We start from the raw sequence: 13,907 nt of genomic DNA on the forward strand, positions 1-13,907 counted from the left end.
GTGTCAGAGGACAGGGACAAGGGAGACTGGAGCCAGACTGGGTGCCATGCTGTTGGGCTGAGGTTTTATTCTCTGTGTAGCAGGGGGCTCTCAAAGGAATTTGGACAGGAGAATGGATAGAAAATGACATAGACCTGGTTTTAAGGAGAGTCTCAGTAGACAATATATACTAGGATCACATGTGGGATGCTGAAATACATCCACCAGCATCACCATGCTGGGAACCCACGCCAAACCTATGGAGTCCAAATCTCTATTTTCTTTTTTTAATATTTTATTTATTTATTTGTCAGAGAGAGAAAGCACAAGCAGGGGGAGCAGCAGGCAGAGGGAGAAGCAGGCTCCCGCGGAGCAGGGAGCCCAATGCGGGACTCGATCCCAAGACCCTGGGATCATGACCTGAGCCAAAGGCAGACCCCTTAACCGACTGAGCCACCCAGGTGTCCCTGAGTCCAAATCTCTATTGCAGTGGATGGCTGCACAGCTGATATTGATATATGCCTGTGGTCCAGATCCCCAATTCTAGAAAATGACTCTGGGCAAAGTATAAAAAATAGGGTGGAGGGGAAGATGCCAGAGAGAGGGAAATGATTCAGTGCTGTGCATCAGATGCTTGCAATAGAGTTTTTGTTTGTTTCTCTGCTAATGACACATAGAGGACCAGTACTATATATAAGAGGAGAAAGTGGTGCAGTGCAGTGTTGTCATTAAAGGCAGATTAAGCCAATCTCAAAGGCCACATACTGCGTGATTCTAATAACTATATGACATTTTGGAAAAGGCAAAATGGGAGACAGTAAAAAGATCGGTGGTTGTATGGAACCTATAGCAACAATCCCTAATGTAAACTACGGTCTTTGGGTGATAATGATGTGTTCGTATAGGTTAGTGTAGGTTCATCAGTTATAACAAATGTAGCACGGAGGGGGGATGTTAACGGTGGTGGGAGCTGTGGGTGTATAGATTAGGGGGTATAAGGGAAGTCTGTACGCTCAGTTTTGTGTGAACCTAAAATTGCTTTAAAAAATAAAGTCTATTTAAAAAAGGAAAGTCCGATATCCTGGTTTGGAATCCAAGCTCTACAAATTACCAGCTCTATAACAATGGGCAAATTATTTAACTTCTTTATGACTCAATTCTTGCCTATAAAATAGACTAAATAAAGTTTCTACTTAAAGTGTAAATACTTGTAAAACATTTAAAATAGCACCTGGTGCATTGTAAGAGTTTGGTCAGTGCTGGCTATAATTACTGTTGTTATTAATTCTGGAAGGTCAAATATGAATGTATTAGTTCTGGAATATTTCTGTCTATAAAGCTATTAACTTAATTTACTTCAGTGGAGCAAGGGCCATATCTGCAGGATGTCTTGCTGGGACAGTCGAGAAGGTTAGAGAAAAAAAGAACATTCATGTTGACCTCAGAGGACTTTCTGGTCAGTCAAAAATAGGGACAGGACTGAGGTTGTAAGCAAAAATTGCCCAAAGGGAGAACTGTTCAGGTAAAGAGATCAGTGATAGGAGAAAGCAGTGTTAAAAGAGAGTAGAGGATGCTGGAGTGGGGGGTGGGGTGGGAGGGATGGGGTGACTGGGTGATGGACACTGGGGAGGGTATGTGCTCTGGTAAGCGCTGTGAATTGTGCAAGACTGTTGACTCTCAGATCTGTACCTCTGAAACAATGCAATATATGTTAAAAAAAAGAAGAAGAAGAAGAAGAAGGTAGCAGGAGGGGAAGAATGAAGGGGGGGAAATCGGAGGGGTAGATGAACCATGAGAGACGATGGACTCTGAAAAACAAACTGAGGGTTCTAGAGGGGAGGGGGGTGGGAGGATGGGTTAGCCTGGTGATGGGTATTGAGGAGGGCACATTCTGCATGGAGCACTGGGTGTTATGCACAAACAATGAATCATGGAACACTACATCTAAAACTAATGATGTAATGTATGGGGATTAACATAAGAATAAAAAAATAAAAAATAAATTAAAAAAAAAAGAGAGTAGAGGAAGCCAAGATATCAGAGATTCATTCCACTGTGCCAGCAACTTTCCCTAAGAATGTCCCTTTGCATATATCCATGCCCATTTGTCTCTTTCCAGCAGTCACGTTGTTTTGCATGATTCGTCTGTTAAAGTTTGATCTCTGTTGTTCATAGGTGTGTCGAAACATGTTGGGGATGCCCTGAAAGCCCATTCCTTCCAGTCCTTGAGAAAAATCTGCACAGTTGGAATCCCTCCTTGGGGCGTCATTGAGAACCAGAGAGATCTTATTGGAAAAGATGTAAGTAGACAACCCGTTCACAACAAAAGGAAATGAATGTGTATCTAATTGCCAACTCAGCACTACACCTGGGCATCTAAAAGGCATCTCGAATGTAATATACCCCAAACCAACTTTGTCTTCCTACTTGCCCTATCTTAGAAAATGATGATCTTATCCTTGCAGTTGTTCAAGCCAAAAACCTTGGACTAATCCTGGAATGATCTCTGTCTCAACACCTCAAACCTAATCCATCAGTAAATTATCTCAGCTTCACTTTAAATATAAAAATATATGTGGAATATGACCTCTTCTCATTACCCCCACTGTTACTAAGCAGGTCCAAACCACCATTTTCTGTCACCTGAATGATGTAGTAATAGCCTTCCCTTCTCTCATTCTTGTCACTTCTTATAATCTAATCTCAACACAGTAGCCAGAATCATTCTTCTAAAATATAAATCAGATCGTGCTATTCCCCTATGAAAAGCCCTTCAGTGGCTCCTGTCTTGCTCAGAGTAATAGCCGAGTTTCTTGTAGTGGTGTGTGTGTTTGTGTGTAGATAAAACAAGGAACATTCATGATTTGACCCTTCTCTTTCCTTATCTTGTACTACTCTCTGCTTTATTCATTTCTGTGTATCAATTCTTTGATCCTGTCTCTTTTTCTATAGGGAATGGACTTGTCTAAGTCTGTTTATAAGAATAGTGTATATTTCTGATAAAAATCTTAGGTATTTCAAAAGGTATGAAGAGGAAAGATAACCACTGTTAATATCTTGGTGTGTATCATTCCATAATTTTTTCTAAGTATGTGTACATATGTATAATAAAAAAAGTTTGTATGAAAAAAAAGTAGTAACAGAAACCCACCAATGTAAATATGTTTTTAATTTTTTTTTGTTTTTATGAATCTGTTCTTTTGCTTAACTATTACTATATAACTATTATTAACAGTTACTTCTCTATGTCAATTAATATAGACGTGTATGGTTTAACTTTCATTTTGGAAAATTTCACACATATTAAGGAGTAGAGAGATTAAAATAATGAAGTCCTATGTACCCATCTCCCAGCTTCAACGGTTATGAGATTAGAGCCAATTTTCTTTCATCTATCCCTTTATCCATTCCCCACCTCTTCACTCCAATATTTTGAAGCAAATTCCAGACATCAAATAATGTCTCTGGTAAATATTTTAATCAGTATTTCTAACTTAGCAATTGATTTACCAATACTTTGATATTTCTAAATACCAATAAGTAGATATTTCTGAAATATATGGACAATTAAAAAAATATATAACCACATTGCCATTTTCATACCTAAAAAATTAATTCCTGAATATCAACAAATAGCCAGTCTATGTTCAGTGTTCTGATTTTGTCATATTTTTTAGTTGATTTTTTTTTTTTTAAGATTTTATTTATTTGAGAGAGCAAGAATGAGAGAGAGAGAGCACAAGCGGGGAGGAGGGGCAGAGGGAGAAGTCCCGACGTGGAGCTAAATCCCAGGACCCTGGGATCATGACTTGAGCCAAAATCAAGAGTTGGATGCTTAACTGGCTGATCCACCCAGGTGCTCCTCAGTCATTTTTAATCTATGGATTTTTCCTCCATCTCTCTCTCTCTCTCTCTGGTGCAATTTATTTGTTAAAGAACTAGGTCATTTTTCCTGAAGGGTTTCCCAAGGTTTGGATTTTGCAGATCTAGCCTGTTATATTAGGGTTTAGGGTATTTATTTGTCTCTTGTCTTTCTTGTAAACTGGTAGTTTGATCCAAAGGTATGATCAAATACCAGATTTTTTGTGCAAGTTTATGCCACAAGAGATGTGTCCTTCCCTTGTAACTTATGATCATCTTTCTTTTTATGATGTCCTTGCCTAGATTCATGATCTCAACTGAGTTGCAAATGCTGATACTTAATTACAGTGTTCTTTCTTTCTTTATTAGCTTAAACACTCTCTAAAGAGAAACATTTTCTCATCAACTTTTTGGTTTACTTTGTGGTACAGTTGTATGGGAAAGGGCAGAATAAATGCCTGATTCTTTCTCTTTATATTCCAGCTTTCAAAGCAATGATTTGTTATCTATCAACCTCCAACGAGAACCATGAGTTTTTTTTTGGTTCACGAGTTGAAACATATCGAATATTAAATATGTTTCAGTTCATCTATTCTAGTTATTACTCTTAATTATGCTCAGATTGTCCCCTTTTGGCCAGTGGAAACTTTTCAAGTTGTCTCCTGAGTCCTTTTAACACAATTCGAGTTGTTTTTCATTGCTTGTTTGTGTTTTAGTATAAAAAAATGTTCCAGGCTAATTTTTGCTCCTTGAGAAATGGCTGTTTTTTTTAGTGGGAAATTGTATTCTAGGGGCCAACAGTGCATTCTGATTTTTTATGCCTGATAATGTTCTATTGTACCATAGTACTTTAATAATACTATAATTTAACTTTTCCTCTATCATTGTCCATTTTCTGCTTTTATAAAAAATGATATTAGTGATAAGATACTTCAGAAGTATTAAATCTCTCAATTATTTTCTTTTTGGCTTCTGGTGTCAGTGTCACATTTAGGAATTAATAAAGGTAACTTTTAAAGACTAATGTTGATAAAGTTTGTAGTGCTTTTCCCATCATTATTCCTTTTAAGCTTCATAGCGACCCTCTGCTGTAGGAATTATTATTCTCACTTATACATGAGCAAAGTATGCCTGAGAAAGGAGATAAGAGTTACCCCAAGTTAAAATTAGGAAGTAGAAGAGTCTGGACTTAAACTGGGTCCCTCTGACTCCACATACTGTGCTTTTGTCTCTAAAAACAAATAAGAATTGGGGTAGCTTAAGGAAGAGTCCACAATATTAATAAAGATCTGGATGTTTTATATTAAAAGAATGGATCTCCATTCAGTTGATTGGTGGTTACTCTTCATTCCATTTGGAATACTAAAAAAAAAAAAAGTGGTATAACAATATTATTTTGGAATAGATCTATTGAAAGGCATATTTTTTGGATAGTGATGTAGTCTGTGTATCACTGTACGTTTTTGAACTGTTTTATAATCTGAGACAAGGTAAGTACAGAAATTATAAATATTTAGAACCATTTTTAGCAACATGGAAATGCTGTGACATCTAAGCATATGGCCAGTGGGCTTATCTTGCTGAGCATGGCATGTGGGAGAGTTGTTGAACTTGTGTCATGACTCTCATGTAGCATGAGCCGCATACTGGTTACACATAGTAGGACCATATACCAATCCATTAAAAGATGGGAGATTTAAAAAAAAAACAAATTGATCCTTCATCACAGATAGCTTGAGAAACACTGCTCTGGGTAGTAAGTAGTACTTACTAACCTTGGCAGGAACTCCATGATGCATGGACAGGCCTTATGGAGCAGGTGAGCCCAGAGAAGGACCTTGAGCTCTGACCTTCTCTTATCTTCACTGTCCTCCAGGTGGTGTGTTTGTACCAGACTCTGGGCAACCCCCTCAGCAAGCTCACCACTCTCAACAGCATGCATTCCCACTTCATCTTGTCCGATGACGGGACTGTGGGCAAGTATGGAAATGAGATGAAGCTCAGGAGGAACCTGGAAAAGTACCTCTCTCTGCAGAAAATACACAGCCGTGAGTACCACAGAGGCTCAGCCACCAGGGCCTGGTTGGGGGGCTGCTATGGAGAAAGGCACTCCTTTGTCATCCATACAGAGTGAAGAGGTCCAAGCTGGTCCCTGCCTTAAATTAACACATGTGAACCCACAGCCAGAAGAAAGCAGGATGTGAGGTGGTTTGGAATTGTGGGTGACAGGAGAGAGGAAGAAGTCTTGGGGGACAGCATAGTCAGGAGAGGTCTTCTGCAACAGTGGAGACTTTAGCATAGCCTCCAGCTGTCCTTAGGGTAGGACAGGTGGAGGATGGTTGTGTGTGTGTGTGTGGGGGGGGAGTATTGACACCAGAATGGGAATGACTGAAGAGCAGTAAGGAGACTGGCCTGAGAAGAGTGGGGGTATGAGTTTGACCATCAGGGAAGATGGCATTTCGTATATGGTGGCATGCCCCAGATAGAGAAGCATTAAAACCATATAGGGCTTTTAGAAATAGGGACCTTTGAAGGTTTCAGTGTTGTGTGCTGATTCCACAATGCTTTGAGATGGCCATTTTGGTAGTGTTAAAAAAAACAAAATTCAGCTGAGTAAATTTAAAGATCTTACGGCCTTCAGTGATTCATCAGTTGGGCAGCATCCCATCTGGCAGATAGAGGGGAGTTCCAAGGAGCTGGACAGAATGGAAGACTTTTATAGGCAGAAGGAGGTGTGGCAAGGGAGTTCTTCTAACAAGGAGTGGATTGTTTTGGGCAAGATCACCTTCTTTTGGGGGAAGGCGGGGTGAGTGTGGGGGTCCTACCAGGCAGATGACCTCACTAGTGCCAACCAGGTAATTCCAGACTGACGGTTAAAGGTTACATTCCTGGGAGAGGTTGCAACTGCAATTAGGTCAGGTAGTATGTCTTGGTTTGCTGATGTGGAGCTTAGCACAAGTGACTCTGTTTTGGACCTCTTGTCTCTTTTTTAACAGTAGTATCTGTAGTAGGGAGAAGGGAAGGGAGGGCCAGAATCAGCAAACATCCTTGGGTAGAGAGATGGAAAGGTAGGTGCTGCCTGGAGAAATGGAGACTTTTTGTCCAAAGCAGCAGAAAGTGGGCTTCTGGCTCTTTCCATGAGTTAAATCTTCCACAAGATATTCCTACCCTTGGAGCAGAAGACAAGGGAGCCAACGCACTTGGGAGGCTCAAGTCCTCTTCAGCCTTTGGCTTTGGCCTTAAATGCCAAATGTCCTTTGAGTTTTTTACCTTGATCTCCTGAGGCAGCAGAATGCGGGTCAGCCAGATCAAAGCTGTGTCATCTACTGTCTATGATCTTGGCCAAGGGAGTTAACATCTGTTAAACAGTTTCCTTAATATAAAAGGGAAGGAATGGTCTAACTTTTGTTGGGAGAATTAATTGAGATAATGTATGCTCGCTGTGCCTAGGATAGTGTTGGGTGCATAGTATGCCCTCAATAAATGTCTGTTTCTTTCTTTCCTTTTATTCTCCTTTGATACAGGTGCAATCTCCTTTTGGGGGTGTGTGTGGGAGGGGCCCTGGCAATTGTTGCCAGTCACTTAGAGCTTAGTGTGAATGAGGGTTGGAGGCTCATTTAGGGAAGGAAAGGGGAGAGAGGATCAGGTATGTGGTCCTCTGTGGAGTGGTTGGGAGGGAAGGGAGACCCCCAGAGGAGAGGAGAGGAGGGTAGGTCAGAGACTGGCCTGAACAAGAGTCCCTGCAGGGAGGGCTCCTTTAAAGGTCTGAACTCTCAATTACCTGAAATGTCCTGTTGCCTCTATTGACCTATGCTCACCACAGAAATTGCTCAGGGGTTTCATACAGCAGCATCATGTGTGCCCCAAGAGAGCAAAGTTCTGTCTTTCTTATTCCCTGCTGATTCTCCATTTGTGGATGAATGCATACAACCTGAAGCTTGCATATAGCATCAAGTAACATTTTTACTTTCAAAGATCTTGAAACTTGGGATTTATTTGGAGAGTTTCACTTTGTGTGTAAAAGAATGTGGAGTCCATTCCAGTGGATTGGTAACATTATTCTAAGGAGAACCAATATGAAGGAGCAAAAACAGCAAAGCACCTACACACACACACAGGAAAGGAAGAAAGGAAGGAGAGAGAAGAAGGAGAAGGAAGAAGAGAAGGAGGAGAAGGAAGAAAAGGAGGGAAGGAAAGAAAGGAGGAAAGGAAGGAGGGGGGCGAAGAAGGGAGGAAGGAAGGAAGGGAGGGAAAAGTCCCCAACAGACCCCCAATTCTTATGTATCAAAGCTGAACTTCATGCCCACCATGCTCACTAGGGAAGCTTTCTATCAAATTTGTATTGCTTAAAAAGGATTTATTTGGATGGAATGAAAATACTTGAAATATTTTGTTGATTTCTTTCTTTTCAGCCGGACTTCTTGGAGTCCCTGGAAAACCCTTGATATTGGCCAAGAGTACTTACAAAAAAACCAAAAAGTCAAAAACCCAAAAAACCCTGACATCATGAAGTTGCTATAGGAATTCCTGGGTTCAGCCATTTGAAATTTGGCCAATATCTGTTCCTAGGCCCCTGAGGATAGAAAGCATAGGATCGGATGCCTCTGTAGCTCTTCACAATCCAACTGTCAGTGGAGAACGGTGCTTTCCTGGGATGTTCATCCTAGGACATTTTAATTTGGAGGCATGATATTGTATTCATGCCTAACCCTGGGGCTCTCTAGTGAGATTTCTCAGCAAGAACTTGACAGTTTTTTTTCTTTTTTAAAACAAATTTAATTAGAAGCATCAGTAAGATCCTTTTTTGTAGAAAACAATCATAAATACTTTTATTTTTGTGGGAATTAGTTATGGCTTTAAGAAAGACCTACCCAATAGAAATTGAATTTCCTCTTTATCCTTATTAATTCATTTGTGATGATAAAAGTGCTATATACTCTCATATTCAGATAAAGCAAAGATAGCATATAGTAGAAGGAAGGGTTTTCCATCATCTCACAATAAAAAACTAAACGTTGTCAACTTTTTCATATATGTATTTGCTTTCAGAAATTTTCTACACATGCACAAAGCAACATTTTTTAAATGAACGCTAGGTTCATATAATATCCATGCTTCTTTTGTAGTCTTCCCTCTCCCCCACCAAACAAGGATGCATTTCCACATCAGCAAGCATAGTTTAACATATTTTTTTTTATTTTTTAAATTTTATTATGTTATGTTAGTCACCATACAATACATCATTAGTTTTTGATGTAGTGATCCATGATCCATTGTTTTCATGTAACACCCAGTGCTCCATGCAGTACGTGCTCTCCTTAATACCCATCACCGGGCTAACCAATCCCCCTCCTCCTTCCCCTCTAAAACCCTGTTTGTCTCTCAGAGTCCATAGTCTCTCATGGTTCATCTCTCCCTCCAATTCTCCCCGCCCCCATTTTTCCTTCCTTCTCCGAATGTCCTCCATGCTATTTCTTATGTTCCACAAAGAAGTGAAACCATATGATAATTGACTTTCTCTGCTTGACTTATTTCACTTAGCATAATCTCCTCCAGTCCCATCCATGTTGAAGTAAAAGTTGGGTATTCATCCTTTCTGATGGCTGAGTAATATTCCATTGTATATATGGACCACATCTTCTTTATCCATGCATCTGTTGAAGGGCATCTTGGCTCTTTCCAGTTTGGCTATTGCGGACATTGCTGCTATGAACATTGGGGTGCATAGGGCCCTTCTTTTCACTACATCTGTGTCTTTGCGGTAAATACCCAGTAGTGCAATTGCTGGGTCATAGGGTAGCTCTATTTTTAATTTTTTGAGGCACCTCCGCACTGTTTTCCAAAGTGGCTGTACCAACTCGCATTCCCACCAACAGTGTAAGAGGGTTCCCCTTTCTCCACAACCTCTCCAACATTTATTGCTTCTTTCCCTGTCCATTTTTGCCATTCTAACTGGTGTAAGGTGGTATCTCAGTGTGGTTTTGATTTGGATTTCCCTGATGGCTAATGATGATGAACATTTTTTCATGTGTCTGTTAGCCATTTGTATGTCTTCTTCAGAGAAGTGTCTTTTCATATCTTCTGCCCACTTTTTGACTTGATTATTTGTTTTTTGGGTGTTGAGTTTGAGAAGTTCTTTATAGATCTTGGATACCAGCCCTTTATCTGTACTTTCATTTGCAAATATCTTCTCCCATTCTGTGGGTTGCCTCTTTGTTTTGTTGACTGTTTCTTTTGCTGTGCAGAAGCTTTTTATCTTGATGAAGTCCCAAAAGTTCATTTTTGCTTTTGTTTCACTAGCTTTTGGAGATGTATCTTGAAAGAAGCTGCTGTGGGTGATGTCAAAGAGGTTACTGCCTATGTTCTCCTTTAGGATTTTGATGGATTCCTGTCTCACATTGAGGTCTTTCATCCACTTTGAGTGTATCTTTGTGAATGGTGTTAGAGAATGGTCGAGTTTCATTCTTCTGCATGTGGCTGTCCCATTTTCCCAACACCATTTATTGAAGAGACTGTCTTTTTTCCATTGCATGTTTTTTCCTGCTCTGTCAAAGATTATTTGACCATAGAGTTGAGGGTCCATATCTGGGTTCTCTATTCTGTTCCATTGGTCTATATGTCTGTTTTTGTGCCAGTACCATGCTGTCTTGGTGATCACAGCTTTGTAATATAGCTTGAAATTGGGCAACGTGATGCCCCCAGCTTTGTTTTTCCTTTTCAACATTTCCTTGGTGATTCGGGGTCTTTTCTGATTCCATACAAATTTTAGGATTGTTTGTTCCAGCACTTCGAAAAATGTCTTTGGAATTTTGATCGGGATGGCATTGAAGGTATAGATTGCTCTGGGCAACATAGACATTTTAACAGTGTTTATTCTTATGCATGAGCATGGAATATTTTTCCATCTTTTTGTATCTTCCTCAATTCCTTTCATGAGTGATTTGTAGTTCTTAGAGTATAGATCCTTTACCTCTTTGGTAGGTTTATTCCAAGGTATCTTAATGGTTTTTGGTGCTATTGTAAATGGAATCGTTTCTCTAATTTCTCTTTCTACAGTTGTGTTGTTAGTGTATAAGAAAGCAACTGATTTCTGTGCATTGATTTTGTATCCTGCCACATTACTGAATTGCTGTATGAGTTCTAGTAATTTGGGGGTGGAGTCTTTTGGGTTTTCCACATAAAGTATCATGTCGTCTGTGAAAAGAGAGAGTTTGACTTCTTCTTTGCCAATTTGAATACCTTTTATTTCTTTTTGTTGTCTGATTGCTGTTGCTAGGACTTCTAGTACTATGTTGAACAAAAGTGGCAAGAGTGGGCACCCTTGACGTGTTCCTGATCTTAAGGGAAAGGCTCTCAGCTTTTCCCCATTGAGGATGATATTTGCTGTAGGTTTTTCATAGATGGATTTTATGAACTTGAGGAATGTTCCCTCTATCCCTATACTCTGAAGAGTTTTAATCAAGAAAGGATGTTGCATTTTGTCGAATGCTTTTTCTGCATCAACTGAGAGGACCATATGGTTCTTCTCCCTCCTCTTATTAATGTGTTCTATCACATTGATTGATTTGCAAATGTTGAACCACCCTTGCATCTTGGGAATAAATCCTACTTGGTTGTGGTGGATGATCCTTTTAATGTATTGTTGGATCCTATTAGCTAGGATTTTGTTGAGGATTTTGGAATCCATATTCACCAGGGATACCAGTCTGAAATTCTCCTTTTTGATGGGGTCTTTGCCTGGTTTGGGGATTAAGGTAATGCTGGCCTCATAGAATGAGTTTGGAAGTTTTCCTTCTGTTCCTGTTTTTGAAACAGCTTCAGCCAAATAGGTATTATTTCTTCTTTGAATGCTTGGTAGAATTCCCCAGGGAATCCATCAGGCCCTGGTCTCTCGTTTTTTGAGAGGCTTTTGATCACTTCTTCAATCTCGTTACTGGTTATTGGCCTATTCAGGTTGTCAATTTCTTCCTGATTCAGTCTTGACAGCTTATAGGTTTCCAGGAAGGCCTCCATTTCATCCAGATTGCTCAGTTTATTGGCATATTGTTGTTGATAATAATTTCTAAAAATTGTTTCTATTTCCTTGGTGTTAGTCATGATCTCTCCCCTTTCATTCATAATTTTATTAATTTGGGTCCTTTCTCTTTTCTTTTGGATAAGTCTGGCCAGTGGTTTATCGATCTTATTAATTCTTTCAAAGAACCAACTTCTAGTTTCTTTGATCTGATCTACTGTGTTTCTGGTTTCTAATTCATTGATTTCTGCTCTAATTTTAATTATTTCTCTTCTAATGCATGGCTTAGGCATCATTTGTTGCTTTTTCTCTAGTTCTTTAAGGTGTAGAGTTAGTTGGTGAATTTGGGATTTTTCTATTTTTTTGAGTGAGGCTTGGATGGCTATGTATTTCCCCCTTAGGACTGCCTTTGCAGTATCCCATAGGTTTTGGACCAATGTGTTTTCGTTCTCATTGATTTCCATGAATTGTTTAAGTTCTTCTTTGATTTCCTGGTTGACCCAAACATTCTTGAGCAGAGTGGTCTTTAGCTTCCAAGTGTTTGAATTTCTGCCAAATTTTTTCTTATGATTGAGTTCCAGTTTTAAAGCACTGTGGTCTGAGAATATGCAGGGAATAATCTCAATCTTTTGGTATCGGTTGAGACCTGATTTGTGACCCAGTATATGGTCTATTCTGGAGAAAGTTCCATGTGTGCTCGAGAAGAATGAGTATTCTGTTGTTTCAGAGTGGAATGTTCTGTAAATATCTATGAGGTCCATCTGGTCCAGTGTATCATTCAAAGCTCTTGTTTCCTTGTTGATTTTCTGCTTAGATGATCTGTCCATTGCTGAGAGTGGAGTATTGAGGTCTCCTACAATTAACATATTGTTATCAATATGACTCTTTATTTTGGTTAACAGTTGGCTTATGTAGATGGCTGCTCCCATGTTGGGGGCATAGATATTTATAATTGTTAGATCTTCTTGTTAGATAGACCCTTTAAGAATGATATAGTGTCCTTCTGTGTCTCTAATTACAGACTTTAGTTTAAAATCTAATTTGTCTGATATAAGAATTGCTACCCCAGCTTTCTTTTGAGGTCCGCTGGCATGGAAGATGGATCTCCATCCCTTCACTTTCAGTCTGGATGTATCTTTAGGTTCAAAATGAGTCTCTTGTAGGCAGCATATGGATGGGTCCTGTCTTTTTATCCAGTCTGCAACCCTGTGCCATTTTATGGGAACATTTAGGCCATTCACGTTGAGAGTGATTATTGAAAGATATGAGTTAATTGTCATCATGTTGCCTGTGAAGACGTTGTTTTTATAGATTGTCCCTGTAAATTTCTGTTGTCTATCACTCTTGGGGTCTTTCTCCTTTTATAGAACCCTCCTTAATATTTCTTGCAGGGCCGGCTTAGTGGTCACATATTCTTTCAGGTTCTGCCGGTCGTGGAAGCTCTGCATCTCTCCATCCATTCTAAATGAAAGCCTTGCCGGATAAAGTATTCTTGGCTGCATGTTCTTCTCATTTAGTACCCTGAATATGTCTTGCCAGGCCTTTCTGGCTTGCCAGGTCTCTGTGGATAGGTCTGACGTTATTCTGATGTTCCTCCCTCTGTACGTAAGGAATCTCTTCCCCCTAACTGCCTTTAAGATGGTTTCCTTGGTTCTAAGATTTGCAGGTTTTACTATTACATGCCGGGGTGTTGGCCTGTTTTCCTTGATCTTGGGAGGTGTCCTCTCTGCCTCTAGGAGGCAAATGTTTGTTTCATTCCCCAGATTAGGGAAGTTCTCAGCTACGATTTGCTCAAATACATCTTCTAGTCCTCTCTCTCTCTCCACTCCCTCCGGGATTCCAATTATTCTGACATTGGAACGCTTCATGATGTCACTTATTTCTCTGATTCTATTTTCATGGATTCTGAGTTGTTTTTCCCTGGTCTCCTCTTTTCCCTTTTTATCTATTATATTGTCTTCCAGGTCGCTTATTCATTCTTCTGCCTCAGTTACCCTAGCTGTTAGATTATCTAGATTGGATTGGATCTCATTGATAGCATTTTTAAGTTCTG

At 39.7% G+C, this 13,907-nt stretch overlaps 1 protein-coding gene across 1 annotated transcript in view; it reads left to right on the top strand.

Annotated features, from left to right (window-relative positions):
• Window positions 1-13,907, top strand: part of TRPM6 (transient receptor potential cation channel subfamily M member 6) — a 167,076-nt gene that overhangs the window by 61,742 nt on the left and 91,427 nt on the right. The window contains exons 6-7 of the mRNA XM_035029044.1: window positions 2,155-2,279; window positions 5,717-5,888. Coding sequence (XP_034884935.1) covers window positions 2,155-2,279; window positions 5,717-5,888 — 297 coding nt within the window. The remainder of the gene's footprint in view (window positions 1-2,154; window positions 2,280-5,716; window positions 5,889-13,907) is intronic.

Source organism: Mirounga leonina, unplaced genomic scaffold (assembly GCF_011800145.1).
Source record: "Mirounga leonina isolate KUSES-001 unplaced genomic scaffold, KU_Mleo_1.0 Mir_224, whole genome shotgun sequence".
Lineage (NCBI taxonomy): Eukaryota > Metazoa > Chordata > Mammalia > Carnivora > Phocidae > Mirounga > Mirounga leonina.